The following is a 21,421-nucleotide window of genomic DNA, read 5'->3' on the forward strand; positions in this document are numbered from 1 at the left end:
AATGTAAACAATGTTCAACTGTAATCGCTTACCGTACACCACACAGTATTTGCTATGCTGTGTGTGTGTCCTTTACAATTATTCCCTTAAAATTATCCTATTTAATCTCAACTAAATAGCACCAGATTTCCTCAGCCCGTGTCTAATAATCAATTCTAATGGCAACAAGGGAGTGAGATACAACAATGTAGATGTGTGCGTGTGTGTACACAAAACAGAAATAAACAGTTTTAAAAGATAATAACGTATTGTTCTTACCTCTGGTTCCGGATTCCACCAGCACTCCTACAACGTAGCGAAACAGACGCTTATCTAGCCAGCATTACTGCCTTCCCGCCCTTGCTGGCAGATAACGTTTGTTTTCCCTAGTGCGGATATGTGGAGGACGGACGAACCCTCAATTGATAATGCCGATTGGATTACCTTATAACCTTCACTATATACAGGTAAGAGACTCAGTACGCAATTGATGTATGGGGTACCGCAAGGGTACGCACTTAGCGTAGCCTACGCTCAGCCGTGATCGAGACGCACATGTGACACGCTCGCTCACAGCTTAATGCGTGGTGTCGAGCACGTTATAGGTGGCTGACTACCGTAATGCTACGCTACCAGTGTAGCGGACGCTCGAGTCCACGAGGAGAACACGAGCGGCGCAGACGCTCACGAGATGACACTCAGTAAACCTTGAATGCAACACACAGAAAGGATACTCTTATACTGTAAACCTTGTACTGAAATACTGTAGCGATGTAATGCTGCTTAACCTTGTTAATATTAAAGCTGCTTGGGCGATTGAGACGCTCCTATTACCCTCTGCAATGTAATAAACACACGATACCTTGCTAAGGTTCCAACACCTTTACTAACAAGCTTTTAGTTATATCGAAAAGGGGAAACAGTTTACAAGTCATACACTACAAGCTAACATATAATTCTAACAGAATATCTAGACAGAAATATACAATAGTGTCACAATCTTATACTATAACGGAGAGAGAGAGAGTATGGCCAATACAAACAGGGAACAAGTTGGTTACAGAGAATTACTTACACACATTGGGAAATGATTGCTGCGCAGCTCCTGGTACCAGCTCCAAGTTAGTCAAGATGAAAACCGTTTGTGGAGAGTCAGAGAGTGAGCTGCCCAGGCTGGCTGATCTTATATACACTGCATACAGTACACTACAAAGGGACCTATAATTTCATTGTTCATTGGACACAGGAATGTCTCCTCGCATCATAACAAAAGGTCATAGGTGGATTTGAACAGGTGGGCTGTGGCTATTACAAACTGCTCAGGTGGGAGGGAATCGCCGGATTCCCGCCGCATGGATAATGAACTGCAAATATGAGTAATGTCCAGAAACTACTAATGGGCATAACTATATGCAGGAGCGATTAATCTTTACCTAACCAACACCGGATTGTTGCTGTTAAAATACTCTTCGGTTAGGTACCAGACACCACTGTTCAACCTTAATCAGACCCTTTGTACCACGTAAAGAGGGATTCCCAAGTCCGTGAACAAGTCACGTTAAACAAACTTACAGTTATCATTAAGGGGAACATTACTATTATTTAACGATTGAGTCGCCCGCTAGACGCACACGAACTCTACCGTAAATGCACATACCATGCGCTCGAGCGCACGCCCGTAGAGGCGCCGTCACGCAACTGCAAATATGTGCACGCACGCCAGAGAAAGTGCATGTGCAGCGGGCAAGCGCATAAGGTGAATATATGGCAACGTGTAGCATGATATTTTTCCGACTTTGACAAGTAGGATCTTGATCCAAGGCACCAACAGGCTCAAAGCTTTGACCTTCTTCCCAAGATGCATAGCACCGCCTCCTATATCACCCCGCCTCCGTGCACAGGAGCTCAGTTTGTAAGTTGGTGCCATGCAGTAAGCAGGCAATCGACAGGAGGGCTGCTCCTGCAGCCCATTTTATAAGCTAAATTTCAGAAGAAAGAAGACATTTGAAGACTTTAAGGGCTGCAGCTTTTATAAATGTCAGTCAGACATCCTTTGCTGCAGCTCCATCACTCCCCCAGCGGCGCTGTATACTCCCGCGCCCTGGTTGCCGGGTAACTACAGCGGAGGCTCCGGTGTTCTTCTGGTCAGTCACACACACTTGCTGCTGATCTCCGGGATCGTGTGGCCGCAGGTACAAGGGAGGTAAGGGGTCTCTTTGGCCCGCTGTAATTGCGATCTGGCGCGGTCGTGGGAGGCGGGCTGCGCGCACTTGCATGTACACTGTAAAGGCAGCCACTCCACTAGCCTCCGGGACACAGGGCACAGGTAGGGTTTTTTTTCTCTAAAAAGACCCCGTTTTAATGCAGCCCGCAGTGCCCAGTGGGGAAGCCAGCAGGGGGATAAGGCCTAACCTGTAGCCCCTCCCACAGCCCCAGGGCACCATTTGGGTAAATGTTCCCGCCCTGGGGCTGCATGTCTCTCCCTCACTCCCTGTCAGTCGCCATCACACTGAGCTGCACTGTTCCTGGGACTGCTGGGGCAAATCCTCCTCTGTAAAGCCGCCTGCTCGCCAGCGCTGTGCATTTTACAGGACACTTAAGTATTCTATCTGCCAAGGGACAGTGTTAGTTAAGAAAGAGTGCATACATTCAGGGTTTTGTGGTACAACCACCCTGTGATATATATCCAGTATCTACTGTGTTTTGTTACAGTATATCTACTATTTACATATATATCTATACTGAGTATTACTTTGTATTTCTAGTCCAGTGAAGTTTTATGGTTTAGTATAATTTCTGCATTGTACGCTTGTGACTATATATGTGTGTGTGTGCCTGTAGCTGCTGCGTGGCTGCCATCTCGGGTATTTCATTCAGCGTGCTACTCCTATATTCTATAACCTGAGGGGGCTAAGTGCGTCAGGTTTATGAACTGATATAGGTATTTAACAAGATATACTTACTGTGTATTTTTCTTTGTGATTTATAGTCATCATATAGCTCTTGGTTCCCGGTTTGTGCTGAAAGGAAAGTCACACTACACTGGGGATTTTTGCTAAGGTATATTGCTGCTAAGATTGTACTAGGTTGCCTGATATTGTGCTTATCATTATGTCAGCTACATGAGGCAACAGAACTGGGGCTTCTCCCACATTGCGTGGTGGTGATGCTGCAGCCACTTTTGAGGATAACATGGCAGCAGAGAGTTCAGGTTCAGGGGGTTCCTTACCCCCCAGTGGATCTGTAGCACCGGGGGCAACATTTGACCCACCTTGGGCTACCTTCTCCACGTTGTTGAATACGCTAGTAACTAAACTTTCGCCCCCTATTGGACCTCATATGTCACTGCAGCAGGTTATGGTCCCTACAGTCATTCCGCCGTGGGCGGATCAAATCTCAACATCAGGCTCTCTCTTCAGGTCTCTGATGAACCTGATTCTGCGGCTGGCTCTAAAAATCCGGACAGATTTAAACGCAAGAAGGTGGTTAAACAAGTTTTACCTCATTCTCAACACCTGGCTGACATACGTCAGGACTCTTGGGAATATCTGGGAACGAAATTCACACCACATAAAAGATGTTGGCTCGCTATCCTCTCTCTGTGGAGCTAAGTAAAAATTGGGAAACTACTCCGCCTGTAGATTCTCATGTGGCACGCGTGGTAGTTTCCTCAACTCTGCCAGTAACTACTGTCATCTCTCTGAAGGAACCGACGGATAGACGTGTGGAGGGTTGTTTGAGGCAAACTTGTGCTTCCAAACTTGCCAAGCCCAGACCGAAGCGGGCCTAGGCTGCCCGTCAGCCTGCTTCCAAAACTGACAAGCCCGTCGCATGATGGGGCGAGCCTCCCTCTGGGGGATCCCAGGGTGGGGGAACGACTTCTAGGTTTTGCCCGGGAATGGTTGGAGACCACTTCAGATACCTAGGTAAGGAATGTAGTATCGAGTTTGTATCCCGCACCGGACATAAGTATTCTTAAATTAAAATGTTAACACTGTATCAAGTTCGGAACCAGCTAATAGTTATATTTCTCCACTGGGATTTACTTCAAAAAGTTTGAGATGCTCCTGCAATCAATAAACCAAACATCATAGCAAAATATTTGTTGAAAAGAAACAACAAGAAAAGTAGATTGCTTTTTGGAGCACTCTTTTTAACAAAAATTAATATGTTTATATGAATATTGTATGATTGTTATAATTAAAACGTAACCTTTATTTATTCTTTCATAAAATAGATGGGGTACTTTAAGTGGCAAAACCTATGTGTGCATGCATAAATTCTGTTGCACCCCCTGTAAATTATAAATATCTGTATCTTAAATTAGAGCAATAATTCATACTCTACATGGTGAATATATCAATAAGCTTATTTTAACTAATTAAAGTGATAGCAAACAGTTAATTGCTTATTGTCAAAAAATTGTTCTCAAATTAAACAATTAATAACAAAAAGGTGTCATTCCTAAATTTCGATATCTGATCATAGCCAATAGTAAATAGTTGATATAATTATCAATAAACCATTTAGATTGTTAGCACTTCATTCCATGCCCTTAGCCGTTATAGTCAAATTCCAGCTGCGCTTTCTACTCAGTACAATTGTAACATAAAGCCTGTATTGGAAATGGTGTTACATTCTTAACTGATATGCCCATCAAGAATCCTCTTGTATCATTCCTTAACAAGCTTGTAAATACATGTTTCAAATTTAATTCTGCTACAAATATCCAGATTTTACAATTCTTATGACAACACATACTGTTCTGCTCAGCCTTCATGCATAATTAAACAAACCCTGCTGATTTAAACAAGTACATATGCCCTTGTTTCATGTCAATTGGTACAAATAGATACTTTCTGATAAGTTCTTGTGTTAGCTGTTATTTGGATGTCTCTAATTATGCCCCCGATCTAGGCCAACATTAATTGTCTCTGTCATGCTCGATCATACCCCTCCTGCATACAAATGCACAGCAAAATATGTGCAGGAAAATGTGCATCAATTCAACGCTCCTGCTGTGGTCTGATTGCTCCCTTGTTGCGCTCTTTTTTTTATATAAATCTGTTTTATTGAAATTTTACAATACAACAAAATGAGAAGTCATCAGGTGTAAATGGTATATCAGATATCAGATATGAAAGGCAGGTGTCATACAATCTGAAAAAGTGTCAGGAGCAATAATAACAAGCAATGCCATTGTAAAATTGTATACAGTGTAGAGGCAATCAGATCAAGTATTTGGTCTAGGAAAAAAAAAAGCAGAGGCAGATGACCAATCACATTGTGAGACTCCTAAAATGAGGTCTTCTCTGGTTGCCATCAGCAAGTCTGCCAGTACAATTCCAATTGACAGTAGACCTGATATCTCAGTCAGATTTAACTAAACGAATCCTGTAGGTGGGGGTATCACACATGAGGGGTAGGAAAAAAGGGAGGTGAGGGTGGAGGGAGTATAAGATCAGATGGTCAGCTATGACGGTGGAGACTGTAATGAGATTTGTCGGAGTAGGAACCATTCAGTTGATTCAAAGACCGTGGATATGTGGGCTTGCGTGGAACGAGGGAGTGAGTCAATATACGTTTCCCATTTAGCATAGAATTTAACAACATCTGTTTCTATATGCACCAATGCGGACCTACGATCAAAATATAGTATCTGGAACATCTTCCTGTGTACTTCCGAGAGTGAGGGTTTAGATCTGGAGACCCAGTGGGTGAGAATGACCTTTTTTGACACTGTGGTTAGTATGGTCAGCCATGGTATGTGCTTTTGTCCCTGAGTGCCCAAGTCCCATTGAGAGAAATTCGCACATAGACAAGCTAAAGGGTCAGGTGCAACTCGGGTGTGAAGCAGGGAGTTAAAACAGGTGACCACCTTACCCCAGAATTTCCTAATGTGACCACATTCCCAGAAATTGTGATAGAAAGTTGCTGAGTGGTACCCACATTTGGGGCATGCCCCCGAAATGAGGGGGTTGTATCTGGCATGATGAGTTTGGGGGACATAAGCCCTTTGTAGGGTTCGTAGATGGACTTCTTGTAGATAAGCAGAGGACAGGGTTTTCATAGTCGAGCAATAAAAAGTGCTTAGAGTTGCAGAGTCAGTTAGGGAGGGAATGTCTTTTTTGCCATTGGGACAGTAACATAGACCATCTATGGGGTGTGTTTATGTCAGTGAGAAGATTGTACAGCATCCTAGTGCGAAAGGGTACACGTTCACACAGGGTGATCACTGATTGTAGTGGGTCTGGGGGGCCAGAGGGGGGTGAAGTGTGTACCCTGGAATAATGTATGGAGGTAAGATAATGTCGAATCTGTAAGTACATGTAAAAGTGCGATTGTGGGATGCCATATTTATCCTGGAGGAAAGAGAATAGGATAAAATGTCCTCCCAGGTCATATACTTTGGAGGAGCATGATAGTCCTTTAGTCCTCTAGAGATTAAAGGTAGAGTTTGTGAGAGATGGAGGGAATGCAGGATTGCCCCAGAGAGGAACTCGTCGTGTGGACATATGGTTCCTGTGGAACAGCTTATTTATTTTGATCCATGCATAGTATATATTATGGAATAGTGGAGAGCCAAGGATGTGAGGAGGGATAGATTTCGGGGTGGAGTGTAGGAGTGCGCTGGAAGAAAAGGGAGAAAACATGGCCTCATCTAAGGCAGGGTCTGTATAAGCGTGTCCTTCCGTCAGCCAATCAGCAGCCCAACGAAAAAGGGCAGATAGGGAGTATGAAAGGAAGTCAGGCAGGTCTACACCTCCCGCGGTACGGGGGGCAGTCAATTTTTTAAAGGCTATGAAGGGCCTCTTGCCTTTCCAGAGAAATTTAAGGATTTTGCGGATGTAAGCCAGATCTTTCGTGGAAAGGCGTATAGGCAACATCTGCATTAGATAATATAGGCGTGGAAAAAACACACTTTGTAAAACTGCCACTCGCCCTAAGAGTGAGAGGGGCAAAAGTTTCCAAGAGTCGAGGGTAGTGGTAAGCTTATGTAGCATGGGTGTGAAGTTGGCGTCATATAAGGTGGATAAGTCAGATGGGATTTGTATTCCCAAATATGTGATCTTGTCTAGGACAGTTTTAAACGGCAGCGTCGTGGTAGGGACAGGTTGGGTGGTGGGTGTATGAGGGGTCCCCAAGGGTAATAATTCCGACTTAGATATATTGATAAGGTAGCCTGAGGTTTTCCCAAAGGATGAGATGAGTTGGAGAATCTCTGGGATGGAGACGTCAGGTTCTGAAATAAAAAGAAGCATATCGTCTGCAAACAGTGCTACCTTCAGTTCCACATCCCCAATCCGAATCCCCTGGAAATTCCTGGACGCTCGCAAGGCTATCGCCAGAGGCTCCAGAGCTATATCAAACAATAAGGGGGACAATGGGCATCCCTGCCGTGTACCTCTACCTATTGGGAAGGGTGGAGACAAAACTCCATTGCATGAAACCTGGGTTTGGGGATTGTTATAAAGGAGTCTAATCCAGTCTATGAAAACCATCGGGAAGCCAAATCGTGCTAGGGAGTGGTATAAATGGGGCCATTGAACCAGATCAAACGCCTTTTCCGCGTCGAGGGAGAGGTTATAAGCGGGGTCAGAGATGGCGGAGGATGCCTGAATCGCTGCTAACACGCGTCTGACATTGATTTCCGAATGTCTGCCACATATAAAGCCCGTTTGATCTGGATGGATGATGTGGGGAAGGAGTAATTTTAATCGATCAGCCAGATCTTGGTCAGCAATTTATAGTCAAGATTTAGTAAGGAAACGGGGCGATAGGACCCTGGGAGGGTGAGGTCTCTGCCCGGCTTGGGTAAAACTTTAAGGATGGGTGAGTTGAAGTGTGACAGGAGCGTTTGAGATGTAAGCATAGAATTAAGCGCATGCAATAATGGGGACTCTAGTTTTGGCAAAAGCAGTTTGTAAAAATCAGCAAAGAAGCCATCGGGACCTGGGGCTTTGTCACGTTTGAAGTGACCAATAGTCTGGCGGATCTCCTCCAAAGTAATCGGGGATGTTAGTGATTGGCAATTCAGGTACCGGCAGGGACTCCCAATTATTGGGAGACGCAGAATCTGTAGTCAGGTCTGGGGGGGGATGGGCGGGGAACTGTGGGGGAGTAGAGATCAGTATAAAAGGAGCTCATGACTGCAGAGATCTCCGCATTAGTGGTAGTCATTTTGCCCGATTTTGTCTTCAGGGGACGTGTAGTCAGGGGAGGGTGAGAGCCACACAAGAGGTTGGAAAGTAGTTTACCCGCCTTATTTCCAAATTTATGGAACCGAAAGCTTACATTGAACATATATTTATCTCCGAGTGTCAACAGGAATTCGTCAAAGTGTGTTTTTGTCAAGAGATAATTATGTTTAGTGGTGTCATTTGGCGTGGATTTGAACTGCTGAAAGGCTGAGGTCAGAGCGGACTGGAACTTCAAATAATGTTCAGTGTGTTGTCTGCGTAGACCAGCTACATATGACATTATCTCCCCCCGTATTACAGATTTGGCTGTCAACCAAAAGAGCATGGGATCAGAATCTGCATGTAATGCATTATCAGAGGCATATGTTTCCCAGGCAGCTTCTAGTCTATTCCGAAATTTCAATGATTTGGACAGGTAGGAAGGGAATTTCCAGAGTCTGGGAGAATCCTGCAACTCCAAGATTTGGATCGAAGCCGTTACAAGGGCATGGTCAGAGAGGGATATTGGGGCTATGAAAGCAACCACTATGGAGGGAAAAAGGGTGTGAGACGTGAATATATAATCAATTCGGGATAGGGTTTGATGGGCTGAGGATAGGCAGGTATACTCTCTGTCAGTGGGATGGAGAGCCCTCCAAACATCCACTAATGAGAGTCTATCTGCAAGTGAAGGCATGTCTAGTTTTGGGAGGGTCAGGCCTTTAGGAGGAGAGGAAGATCTATCTAACAGTAGAGACGTCACCAGATTAAAGTCTCCGCACAGTATGATAGAGGAGGAAAGGTGTGGGGTCAGTAAGGCAATAAGAGATTGGAGAAATTTTTTGGTATAGGTAGATGGTGCATATACATTACAAAGTGTCAGGGGTTGTCCGTAAATCTTGAGGGTCAGCAGCACTGTTCTACCGGAGTCATCAGAGCGGGTAATTAATTCTTCATAGGGAATATGTTTTTTGATTAGGATGATTACACCTCTAGCTTTTGAGTTATAAGAGCTAAAACCTAGAACAAACCAACCTAAGGTGTTTAATTTTGCTACTTCCTCGGGAACTAGATGGGATTCTTGTAGAAAAGCTAAGTCAACGTTTTGTTTGTTCAGATAAATGAGTATCTTTCTTCGTTTCGCTGGTGAATTGAACCCGCCTACATTCCAAGAGCCAAGCGTCTAGGTAGGCATGGCATGAGGAAGAGGGTCAAAATATTGTCACAGCTGTCAACATCTGAATAATTCAGGCAGATATGAGCTAATGTTGCGGAGGGGGGGAGGGGGGTTGCGAGGAAAGAGGGGGAGAGAAGGGGGGGGGAGACAAACAAAATATACAACATGTTAGTCCTAAATGACGAGTCCAAAGGATCAGTGATATGGGCAATTCTACCCACCAGTAAGACTCAGGACTTCCCATAAAAGAAATGTGCAGAAAGAGAGAAATAAACCACATTAACATAACAATCAGTAGTGGAGCATGAGGGAGGAGCTCCGCCCATCCTGCCATCTCCAGTTAGGAGTGGGGAAATAGTGATTTTGCCCTGCACTTACAGAAGTCATGCATGAAAAATATGATAAGTAGGGAATGAAGGTGGCTTTAGGTTATGCTAGAGCAAAAAAGGATAAACAGGTAATAATTGAGCTGGTGCTCTGCAGTAATGAGAGAACTAGGGACCCTAATACTCTAGGCCGTATCTGCAAAATAATGCATCAGGGATATCAGTAGATGCGACTAGGAAGCCGCACATTGCAACAGAATATATCAACATCAGAAAGAAAAAATATAATAACAAACAAACAAACAAACAGTAAAATATGAAATATGGAGGTGCAGCGTGAACTTGTGGCGGAGGCATAACGCATCAGAACCAAACATAACATTGGTATGTGAGACACCTGAGTAACGAAAAACAGTGTCGCACAAGTATGACAGAGGAAGGTAACCTTCAGGTAGATGCGGTAGCTGGTGAATCGCTGATATCAGTATCCGGGGGTCGAGAAAGTTTGCTTAGGAAGGCATGAGCGTCTGCTGGGGAAAGGAAATCCTTATAGGAGGATCCATCATAAATGCGTAAACGGGCTGGATAGAGCAAGCCAAACTTGCGGCCCTCTGCTACGAGTTGGGAGCAAATGGGTGAAAATGCTTTCCGGGCCCTCGTCAATTCCACAGAGTAGTCTTGGAAAATAAAAAGCCTGTGGCCCTCCCATTGCAGATCCTTGATACGTCGTGATGCCGACCAGAAAGCAGACTTATGTAGGAAGTTCAGACATCGGAATAGCGTGACCCTCGGGCGAGGCTTATTCGGGGTGGGGGCCGGGCCCACACGATGCACTCTCTCAATCACCAGATCCCGACAGTCCTGTTCAATTCCTAGGAGGGTGGGAAGCGTGGTCCGGACAAAGTGGGCAAGTGCTGGGCCTTTTACAGATTCAAGTAGGCCCACAAGCCTGATATTATTTCTCCTCGATCTGCTTATTCCATATGTGGTAGTTGTCAGAAGTCAGAGATTTCACAGCCTGCTGTAATTCATCCACATTATGCATGGCAGCTCCCAATTGATTTTCAGTGCGAGACACTCTATTTTGCAGCTGCTGCAGTTGCTGTGTGATATCAGCCACAGCCTGAGTGAGGAGGGGGGTCATGGTTAACCGGATGGCGTCCACCACATCGGCATAAGATACCGGCGCGTCAGCAGCGCGGTCCGACAGAGGCACCACCACAGCTGCCACCTTCTTTGGTGCTGGGGAGACAGGGTCAGGGCCGACCACGGGAGTCATTGTCCCCGCCGCGCGGCGTTTTTACTGGCGCTGCGGCTGCACACCGGACGCGGCTACAGGAGTCACAAAGCGGTCCATCAGGGTTGCGGGTGCGAGGGGGGTGCCGAGCTGGGCAAATAGAGGCCGTCAGAGGCCTTTAGAAGGTGTTTGTTGGCGGATCGTGGCGGAGCTCCGGGGACTGCTGCCTCACGCCATCAACCCGGAACCGGAAGTCCTTTGTTGCGCTCTTAATCAATTCATTAGCACATGTTATATCCACAAAGCATGATAAAGTGGACGCAAAGAAAAGCCTTGGATAGAGAATTTACACAGAAATAATACCTTTCTTTAACCTCTTAGGACATGTCTGTAAAACATTGTTGACAAAATAAACAGTGTCTCCACCAAACATAGCCCGAAGGGCAAGGGAGAACGTTCTGAACCAGAAATTTCAACAGGAAGTATTGCACTGAACACTCAGACTGCAATCTAATTTTTCTGAAAAGCGTGTTAGCAATTTCATCAATAATATGTAACAGCAAATCATAAATTAATATAGTGTTCTGGGGTACCCCTGTGGTGAGTGTAATAGTAAAATAACCAGCAGTGAACTCAGTCAATTTTGTCACTGTATAGTAAACTATTACTGTGGTAATTGATCAATTAGTTTCAACCATGTGTAGGGTGCATCTGTGATGACATCACAAATCTGTGTAGCATCAAAGTGTCCATAGGAGATAGTACAGTCCGTAGTGCAATTTCCCTCATCTGCTGCCCAATATCTTCATAGAGCGGATAACGGGAGAGTAAGGATGATTGCCGGGCTGATGGAAAGGTAGATTCAGCGTCACCTTGTCACCCTGTATCTGGTGTTAGGTGGGTCCCGTTACCACTGGCATTGCAGGACCCAAATTCGCCAGCAGGAGACAGGTGAACGCTAAGAAAAGAGATTAGTAATACAGCGTGTGTGCTGAAACTTCCACTGGAGCTGCTTAAAATCGATATAAATGATGGAATAAGGCAGCGTTTTGGATAATGATGCTCAAATTAAAGCTGTCAAGTATATGTATATAATACACCAAGATCGGGCGGCATGCATTATAAACCCCAAACTGGGGCAGCTTATATCAGAGATATATATCCTATGACCGCAACTGGTATTAATTAATTCCAATAAACCCCAGATTAGGGCTGCTTCATTCAAAGACATATATCCTGTAACCACAACTGATGTTACTTCATTAATTGTCTATAAATTACAGCTGGGTGTTCCAGACAGAAAAAAGGTACGGGACATGTTATCAAACCGTCCATATTTCATGCACGGCTGTCCCCTGCAGTGAGGTGCCGTGATCATTGGCTCCAATCCTCGGACTGAACGTACGTTTCACCACGTCGGCTTGTTCACCAATTGGCCAAGGGATCTTCAAGCAGCGTTCGTGGACGCCATGGCAATTCCATGGAACTTTCAGCTGCTGTACGTGTTCCCTCTGGTGCAACTCCTGCCCAGAGTAATACGGAAGTTCAGGCAAGAAGGAGGAAACCTACTTCTGGTAGCTCCAGCTACCAGGACTTGTCCCGTCTGGCTTTGACGGCATGGCTCTTTAAGCTTCTGTCTTGAGGGCTAAGGGTTTGTCTGAGGCAGTCTTTCAAACTATGTTGAAGGCCCGTAAGTCGGTTTCTGCTCGGATTTACCATAGAGTCTGGAATGCTTACTTTACTTGGTGTGCGTCTCATAATCATGAGGTTTTCAAGTTTTGTTGGCCTTCCTACAACAGGGCCTCGACTTAGGCCTTCGTCTGACCTCCCTCGATGTTCGCATTTCTGCCTTGTCGGTTTGGTTTCAGAGAAAGCTTGCTGCCCTACCTGATGTTCATACATTCACTCAGAGCATGTTGCGGATTCAGCCTCCTTATGTACCAGAAATAAAAAACAAACTGGAACTGCGCTTAACATCCAATTATAGGCATTTATTCACTATCACAATCATTAAAAATATTTATACAATCACTGGCCGGATTTCATATATTGCACAAACAATAAATATACTAATAAGGACCTTCAATGCCTCTATAACACATAATTAGCCTACATACATCCCTTTAAAAATGAAAATTAAGAACTCAGTGCACACATAGACGTTTCACTGACTATAAAACTGCTCATAGGTGACTCCTATAACTTTGCAGGCGTCCCTGCAATGTATAATATTTTGTCTGATATCCGCAAAATATATTTTTATAGCAGCAAAGGGATAATAAAATATTCTTATACTGCCCCTATGTCTGTGGGGTTAAACTGAATACCAGTCATTGATTAATAACTGTCCCATAAACCGTAAGTCAGCAAAGCGATGTTAATGATACGGTTATGGCTAGCTTGTAAATGTCCTTCCCTTTAGCACTAGTGTATCGAGGCTGTCTCTGAATGAAAGTATGGCTACAATAATACTCTGGTCCGGGAGCGCACTCCCTATTCCCCCTTAGCACTGGGGTCCGGATGTCCGGGTGTCGAGTTGGTTAGTTGGTTACTGAGCCGTCATACAGGGTATGCCTATCAGTCGCTTTGTAAATAACTTAGCCGGCCGGCTATAAACTCATTTATCCACTCCTCCACATACGCGTTTCACCACCTCGATATGCCGTCGGCGGCTTCCTCAGTGTGTATGAGAATATTATTAATCAATGACTGGTATTCAGTTAAACCCCACAGACATAGGGGCATTATAAGAATATTTTATTATCCCTTTGCTGCTATAAAAATATATTTTGCGGACATCAGACAAAATATTATACATTGCAGGGACGCCTGCAAAGTTATAGGAGTCACCTATGAGCAGTTTTATAGTCAGTGAAACGACTATGTGTGCACTGAGTTCTTAATTTTCGTTTTTAAAGGGATTTATGTATGCTAATTATGTGTTATAGAGGCATTGAAGGTCCTTATTAGTATATTTATTGTTTGTGCAATATATGAAATCCGGCCGGTGATTGTATAAATATTTTTAATGATTGTGATAGTGAATAAATGTCTATAATTGGATGTTAAGCGCAGTTCCAGTTTGTTTTTTATTTCTTGTTCTATTAAAGTAGTGGCAGAGAAACCAAGCCCCAGGAACGTGCGGCTAACATCCGATTTAAACACTAGCGCCCAATTTTGTGTTTCCTTATGTACCACCTGTGGCCCCTTTGGGATCTGTCGGTGGTTCTGGAAGGGTTGCAAGAGTCTCCGTTTGAGCCTCTTGCATCTGCGGACCTTAAGTTGCTTTCCCTTAATGTTTTATTTTTGCTGGCTCGCTTCAGCTAGAATGGCCTCGGTTTTGGGTGCCTTTTCCTGTAAGTCCCCCTATCTGATTTTTCACTGTGACTGGGCAGTTCTTAGAACATGCCCTGGATATTTGCCTAAGGTGGAGTCTTCTTCCTTAACCAGGATATTGTGGTTCCAGCCTTTAGTTCTCCTGAGTTGTCATCTAAAGAGCGGTCTTTAGATGTGGTACGGGCTCTCCGTATCTATGTGAAGAGAACCTCCTCCATTAGGAAATCTGATTCTCTTTTTGTACTGTTTGTTTTTCACAAACGTGGCTGGCCTGCTAACTAGTAGACCTTGGCCAGATGGATTAGAATGGTGATTGCACATGCTTATGTACAGGCTGCTACCATTAAAGCCCATTTTACTTGGTCTGTAGGACCTTCTTGGGCGGCCTGCTGTGGTGCGACCCTTGATCAATTGTGCAAGGCGGCTACGTGGTCCTCAGTGAACACGTTCATAAGGTTCTATGCCTTCGATACTTCCGCCTCCCAGGATGCTTCCTTTGGATGCCGGGTTCTTGTGCCCGCTACAGTGCGTCCCCTCCCATGAGGAACTGCTTTAGGACATCCCCGATATTAATCCTTGTGGAGCCCAGTGTACCCCACAGCAGAAAACGAGATTTATGGTAAGAACTTACCGTTGTTAAATCTCTTTCTGCGAGGTACACAGGGCTCCAACAAGGCGCCCACCCTGACGCACTTAGCTTCTTTGGGTTGGTATGGCATTAGCCGCTGACACCCTCCCCTGTGGTGAGTGTGTGGTCTATGTGGCTACCGATGTTTGTGGTCTCTGGTACCTGCTGTTGCATTGGACTGGTTAACGAAACTGAGCTCCTGTGCACGGAGGCGGGGTGATATAGGAGGCGGCGCTATGCATCTTGGGAAGAAGGTCAAAGCTTTGAGCCTGTTAGTGCCTCGGATCAAGATCCTACTCTACACCCCCGATGTTAATCCTTGTGGAGCCCTGTGTACCTCACAGAAAGAGATTTAACAACGGTAAGTTCTTACTATAAATATCGTTTTCAATCTATCAGGTTCTGTGACTCATTTCTGCTTGGTATCCGTTTGGATAATCGACCATATTAAGGTTGACAGTCATTAGGTCGACCACTATTGGTTAACAATTGACATAGTCGACATGGACATATGGTCGACACATGAAAATGGTTGACACAGGGCAGGTCGATGCATGAAAAGGTCGACATGGCTATTTAAAAAAACATATTCGATTTTTTACTTTTTCATACTTTGCCATCCACGTGGACTACGATTGTGAACGGTAACCTGTGCCGAGCCATGCAAGGGGACGCTGTACACTAAGTGGGGTTCCTGGCCATGTTACAGAAAAAAATGACAATAAAAACAGTAAAAAAAACCATATCGACCTTTTCATGTGTTGACATGTCCCGTGTCGGGCATTTGCATGTGTCGACTATTAGCCCATCTCGACCATGTCTATGTCGACCAATAGTGGTCAACCTGATCAATGTCAACCTTAACATTGTCGACCATTCATACCAGAACCTTTTTGCTGCCATATGTCCAGTGGTGCTGTGTTGTGCTGCATTAGTACAGTGGTAGTTTCTTGTGCTGCATCAGTCCAGTCACAGTGGTGGTGTCCTCTGCTGCCATATGTCCAGTGCTGCTGTATAAGACTATAAGTCCAGTCCAGTGATGCTGTGTTGTGCTGCATCTGTCCAGTGGTGGTGTCTTGTGCTGCATCAGTCCAGTCACAGTGGTGGTGTCCTCTGCTGCCATATGTCCAGTGCTGCTGTATAAGTCCAGTCCATTGCAGTGGTGCTGTGTTGTCCTGCATCAGTCCAGTGGTGATGTCCTTGTGCTGCTGTATAAGTCCAGCGGTACTGCCGTATATGTCCAGTGGTACTGCCGTACAAAATCCAGTGATACTGCCGTATATGTCCAGTGGTACTGCCATATAATTCCAGTGATACTGCCGTATATGTCCAGTGGTACTGGCATATAAATCCAGTTCAGTGATACTGCCGTATATGCCCAGTGGTACTGCCATATAGTTCCAGTGATACTGCTGTATAAGTCCAGCGGTACTGCCATATAAATCCAGTGATACTGCCTTATACTGTATGTCCAGTGGTACTGCCATATAGTTCCAGTCCAGTGGTGCTGCCATATAAGTTCAGTGGTGCTGTCCTGTGCTGTATATTATTTACTCCAAATAAAAGGGTTATTAATATTTAATCCAAATAATTTTTACAGTGGTTGCCCTGTGTGGTGTAGAGGTACGCTCTCCTGTGCTGCATTTTGTTATATAACTCCAGAAAAATAATTGAGAACAAAAATTTGGAGGATAAAGTAGGGAAAGATCAAGAACCACTTCCTCCTACTGCTGCTGCTGCTGTTGTTGCTGCTGGGAGTCGATCGTCATTCCAGAGGGGAAATCGGAAGACCACTTATTGGAGGTTATGCATATGTAACAATTGCCTGTTTAAACAACGCCTCAGATTTAATTAAATAGTTTCTAAAAAAAAGCTTCAGAACACCTGCAGAATCCATTCAAAAAAATAAGATTTGCTCCCCACTGCACCCCACTAAGACTACCTTACTGAGGGGTCTATTTACTAAGCCTTGGATGGAGATAACGTGCCATATAAGTCCAGCGGTGCTGTCGTATAAATCCAGTGATACTGCCGTATATGTCTAGTGGTACTGCCATATAATTCCAGTGATACTGCGGTAAAAGTCCAGTGATACTGCCGTATAATTCCAGTGGTACTGCCGTATAAGTCTAGTGATACTGATGTATAATTCCAGTGGTACTGCCGTATCAGTCCAGTGCTCCCGGCGATGCTTTTGTACTTGAAGAGTAGCTCCCTACCAGTGCAGCTCCTGCGTGCTGGCAGGGAGCTACTTGTCACTGTGAGAGACGCTGCGGCTGCTAGTGATGTCACGCAGCTACCGCAGCTCCTTAAACGGTGGCCAATTCAGCCGGCCGGCCCCCTTCCGCCCAGCGAATGCCTCTGCCTGTCAGCCAGGCAGAGGTGATCGCAGGGCTGAGATGGCCGTTGGCTGTCTGGCATTCGCCGGCACACTGCGGCGTCGCTGAATGCGCAGTTCAGACCTGATCGGCTGCTGTACGAAAACGCACAGCACTGATCAGGTCTGAATTAGTTACCCTGCATAAAAAATATAAATGTGTTTGTTTCTCTTGCACTGCAACGTGGTGTGTTCCACATACAAGTTACTGGCTTTTTTTTAATTTACCTTCAAATCAGGATCAGGACCATTGTCCGCAATCATGTACATCTTATTATTTAGAAATTATTATTAATAATAGACATATACATGCTTGTCACTGATGTAGAAATTGTATTTCATTTCAGAAATGGTGTGGTGTAGAACATGGACCAGCTGCAATTAGAAAAGCTGGCCTCATTGAAAGATTGTCCGGCATAGGTAAGAAACTGATTTTGTTAAAGTTAATTTGGATGTCGTTTTATAAAGTCTTGCACAGTGCATCGGGGATTATGTTGACTAGAACAACCGATGAATTTCAATGAATTTTTTCCGGTACAGTTTACTAAACAGAAGCATAATTCCTATGGGAAGCACATCCTCTCTCAAATAAACTGTTTTTCTTTAATGTCCCTCTCTATACTGTAGTATGTATTTGTGTTGTATATAAATCTACACAGTATTACTACTGTATCTTAACTTTCTTAGATATTAGAAACGTTTTTAGAAGTTATTCAGTGCTGGCTGACATATTTCTGTAATAGTCTACTCATTATCCAACTCTGAAAAAATAATTGTGCCAGTAATGTTAAGTTCTAATGCAATTTAATTTTATTTTTCTTTGCATTATCTGAGCCTTTACACATTGGAGGTCATTCCGAGTTGTTCGCTCGTTGCCGATTTTCGCAACGGAGCGATTAATGCGAAAATGCGCATGCGCATGGTGCGCATGCGCTAAGTATTTTAGCCAAAACTTAGTAGATTTACTCACGGCAGAACTAATAATTTTCATCGTTGAAGTGATCGGAGTGTGATTGACAGGAAGTGGGTGTTTCTGGGCGGAAACTGACCGTTTTTAGGTAGTGTGCGGAAAAACGCAGGCGTGCCAGGAAAAAAAGCGTCAGTGTCTGGAGAAACGGGGGAGTGGCTGTCCGAACGCAGGGCATGTTTGTGACGTCAAACCAGGAACGAAATGGGCTGAGCTGATCGCAGTGTAGGAGTAAGTCTTGAGCTACTCAGAAACTGCTAAGAATTTTCTATTCGCAATTCTGCTAATCTTTCGTTCGCAATTCTTCTAAGCGAAGATACACTCCCAGAGGGCGGTGGCCTAGCGTGTGCAATGCTGCTAAAATCTGCTAGCGAGCGAACAACTCGGAATCACCCCCCTTGTTTTCTCAGTTATTTAACCATGCTGCACTGCATCAAGAAAACAGAATCTGAAAAGTAGTAGCTATATAAGAGGCCTATTGGTAATCTTGAGGTACTGTATCGGAGACACGAAAGAGACAGATAAATAGAGAAGACTATGGTTAAAAAGATACATGGTGGGGATAGATGTCAGGCAGAAAAATCAACCACTCTGACCCCCCCATAGTGTCTTTCGCACAGCATTCTGGAGTGCGATTTCATGAGTGATGTCACCATTCACTGACTTCAATATCACTCCTGGGGATTCTGAGCAGGAGGAGCAGATCCATTGTGCATAACAGGCAGAGAATGCAGCGGATAGCATGGATGCATGGGATGAAGCGTGCAGTGGTGCAAGTAGAAATTATTTTCTTAATGGTACTGATAGAAAAAAATGTGGGTGGTCATGTGTCGTCAGGGGGCGTGGTCACACAAAATTAGGAGAGTGGCTAAATGACAATAGTGGCATGGCCACATTAAGCCAAACACAGTAATACCCATTACACATTATGCCACACACCGTAATACTTATTACACATTATGCCACGCACGGTAATTCTTATTACACATTATGTCACACAACATAATGTCCGTTACACATTATGCCACACACCGTAATGCCCATTACACATTATGCCCCACACCGTAATGCCTTACATATTATACCACACACAGCTATGCCCCTTATAAATTATGCCCCAGCGGTGGGCTGGTGGTACTGTGTACCACCACCAAATTTCTTAATGGTAATCTGTACCACCCTACTTTCAGCACTGAGGCCGTGTTACATAAAGCCCAGCTTGCTGTGGTTGTGTTCCATGCTTTAGTTCCAGTGGTTAATGCTTGGCTTAAACAGGTAATGTAATACAATATTTTAGTATCTGCTAGATTTCCCCCTCCATTTTAAGGGCTCCTATGTACCTATGTAGGCCAGTATCCAATTAGCCTCGTTAATTTACAGTGGCTAATTACTGCTGATGGGACTATCCAATTAGCCCTGATGCCGGCGCTCAGGCAGGCAAAACCAAATCCCCGTAAAAAAATAATTTCCGCAATCACGACCGGGAAAATACATAGGTCTGTCCGTAACTTTTTTTGACAGATCTTATGTCATGAGATAATGGTACATTTATCGGGCACAAAAACCGGGGGTCTAATTGGATACCTCGAAAAAAATTGTCGATAAAATACTGTATACAGCACTGGAATTTAAGTCTAGGGGTCATATTCAACATAAAAGAATTGTGAATTGAGAAAATGCTATTTCAATTCACACTTATCCCTTATAAAATTATCACTTCCGAAAAGCTGCTACTTTTGCAGGGACAGGTGCTGCCGAACCTGCCCCCCACAACCTGCACTGGCATCATCTGAATAAGGTAAAGAACTTTTGGTAAGATATTAATTTGTATGGAAGCCATGCTTTCAAACCAAGAAATCACATTTAACTCCATGCCTGTAGATCCCTTTTAATTTTTGCAGAAAGGACAAGTATCCTAATTTTGCAGACCACATTAGAGATGTGCACTTGAAATTTTTCGGGTTTTGTGTTTTGGTTTTGGGTTCGGTTCCGCGGCTGTGTTTTGGGTTCGACCGCGTTTTGGCAAAACCTCACCGAATTTTTTTTGTCGGATTCGGGTGTGTTTTGGATTCGGGTGTTTTTTTCAAAAAAACACTAAAAAACAGCTTAAATCATAGAATTTGGGGGTCATTTTGATCCCAAAGTATTATTAACCTCAAAAACCATAATTTCCACTCATTTTCAGTCTATTCTGAATACCTCACACCTCACAATATTATTTTTAGTCCTAAAATTTGCACCGAGGTCGCTGGATGACTAAGCTAAGCGACCCTAGTGGCCGACACAAACACCGGGCCCATCTAGGAGTGGCACTGCAGTGTCACGCAGGATGGCCCTTCCAAAAAACACTCCCCAAACAGCACATGACGCAAAGAAAAAAAGAGGCGCAATGAGGTAGCTGTGTGAGTAAGATAAGCGACCCTAGTGGCCGACACAAACACCGGGCCCATCTAGGAGTGGCACTGCAGTGTCACGCAGGATGGCCCTTCCAAAAAACACTCCCCAAACAGCACATGACGCAAAGAAAAAAAGAGGCGCAATGAGGTAGCTGTGTGAGTAAGATAAGCGACCCTAGTGGCCGACACAAACACCTGGCCCATCTAGGAGTGGCACTGCAGTGTCACGCAGGATGGCCCTTCCAAAAAACACTCCCCAAACAGCACATGACGCAAAGAAAAAAAGAGGCGCAATGAGGTAGCTGTGTGAGTAAGATAAGCGACCCTAGTGGCCGACACAAACACCGGGCCCATCTAGGAGTGGCACTGCAGTGTCACGCAGGATGGCCCTTCCAAAAAACACTCCCCAAACAGCACATGACGCAAAGAAAAAAAGAGGCGCAATGAGGTAGCTGTGTGAGTAAGATAAGCGACCCTAGTGGCCGACACAAACACCGGGCCCATCTAGGAGTGGCACTGCAGTGTCACGCAGGATGGCCCTTCCAAAAAACACTCCCCAAACAGCACATGACGCAAAGAAAAAAAGAGGCGCAATGAGGTAGCTGTGTGAGTAAGATAAGCGACCCTAGTGGCCGACACAAACACCGGGCCCATCTAGGAGTGGCACTGCAGTGTCACGCAGGATGGCCCTTCCAAAAAACACTCCCCAAACAGCACATGACGCAAAGAAAAAAAGAGGCGCAATGAGGTAGCTGTGTGAGTAAGATAAGCGACCCTAGTGGCCGACACAAACACCTGGCCCATCTAGGAGTGGCACT

General features: G+C 44.6%; 1 protein-coding gene across 5 annotated transcripts in view; it reads left to right on the forward strand.

Moving 5' to 3' along the window:
* ARG2 (arginase 2) overlaps positions 1–21,421 on the forward strand; it is a 926,201-nt gene that overhangs the window by 103,624 nt on the left and 801,156 nt on the right. For all 5 annotated transcript variants that reach the window (XR_010190474.1, XM_063947808.1, XM_063947807.1 and 2 more), the window contains exon 2: positions 17,588–17,660. Coding sequence is in view for 4 of the 5 variants with exons in the window: in XM_063947808.1 (XP_063803878.1) it covers positions 17,588–17,660 (73 nt within the window). In the remaining variant the exon portion in view is untranslated. The remainder of the gene's footprint in view (positions 1–17,587; positions 17,661–21,421) is intronic.

This window comes from Pseudophryne corroboree, chromosome 12, assembly GCF_028390025.1.
Source record: "Pseudophryne corroboree isolate aPseCor3 chromosome 12, aPseCor3.hap2, whole genome shotgun sequence".
NCBI lineage: Eukaryota > Metazoa > Chordata > Amphibia > Anura > Myobatrachidae > Pseudophryne > Pseudophryne corroboree.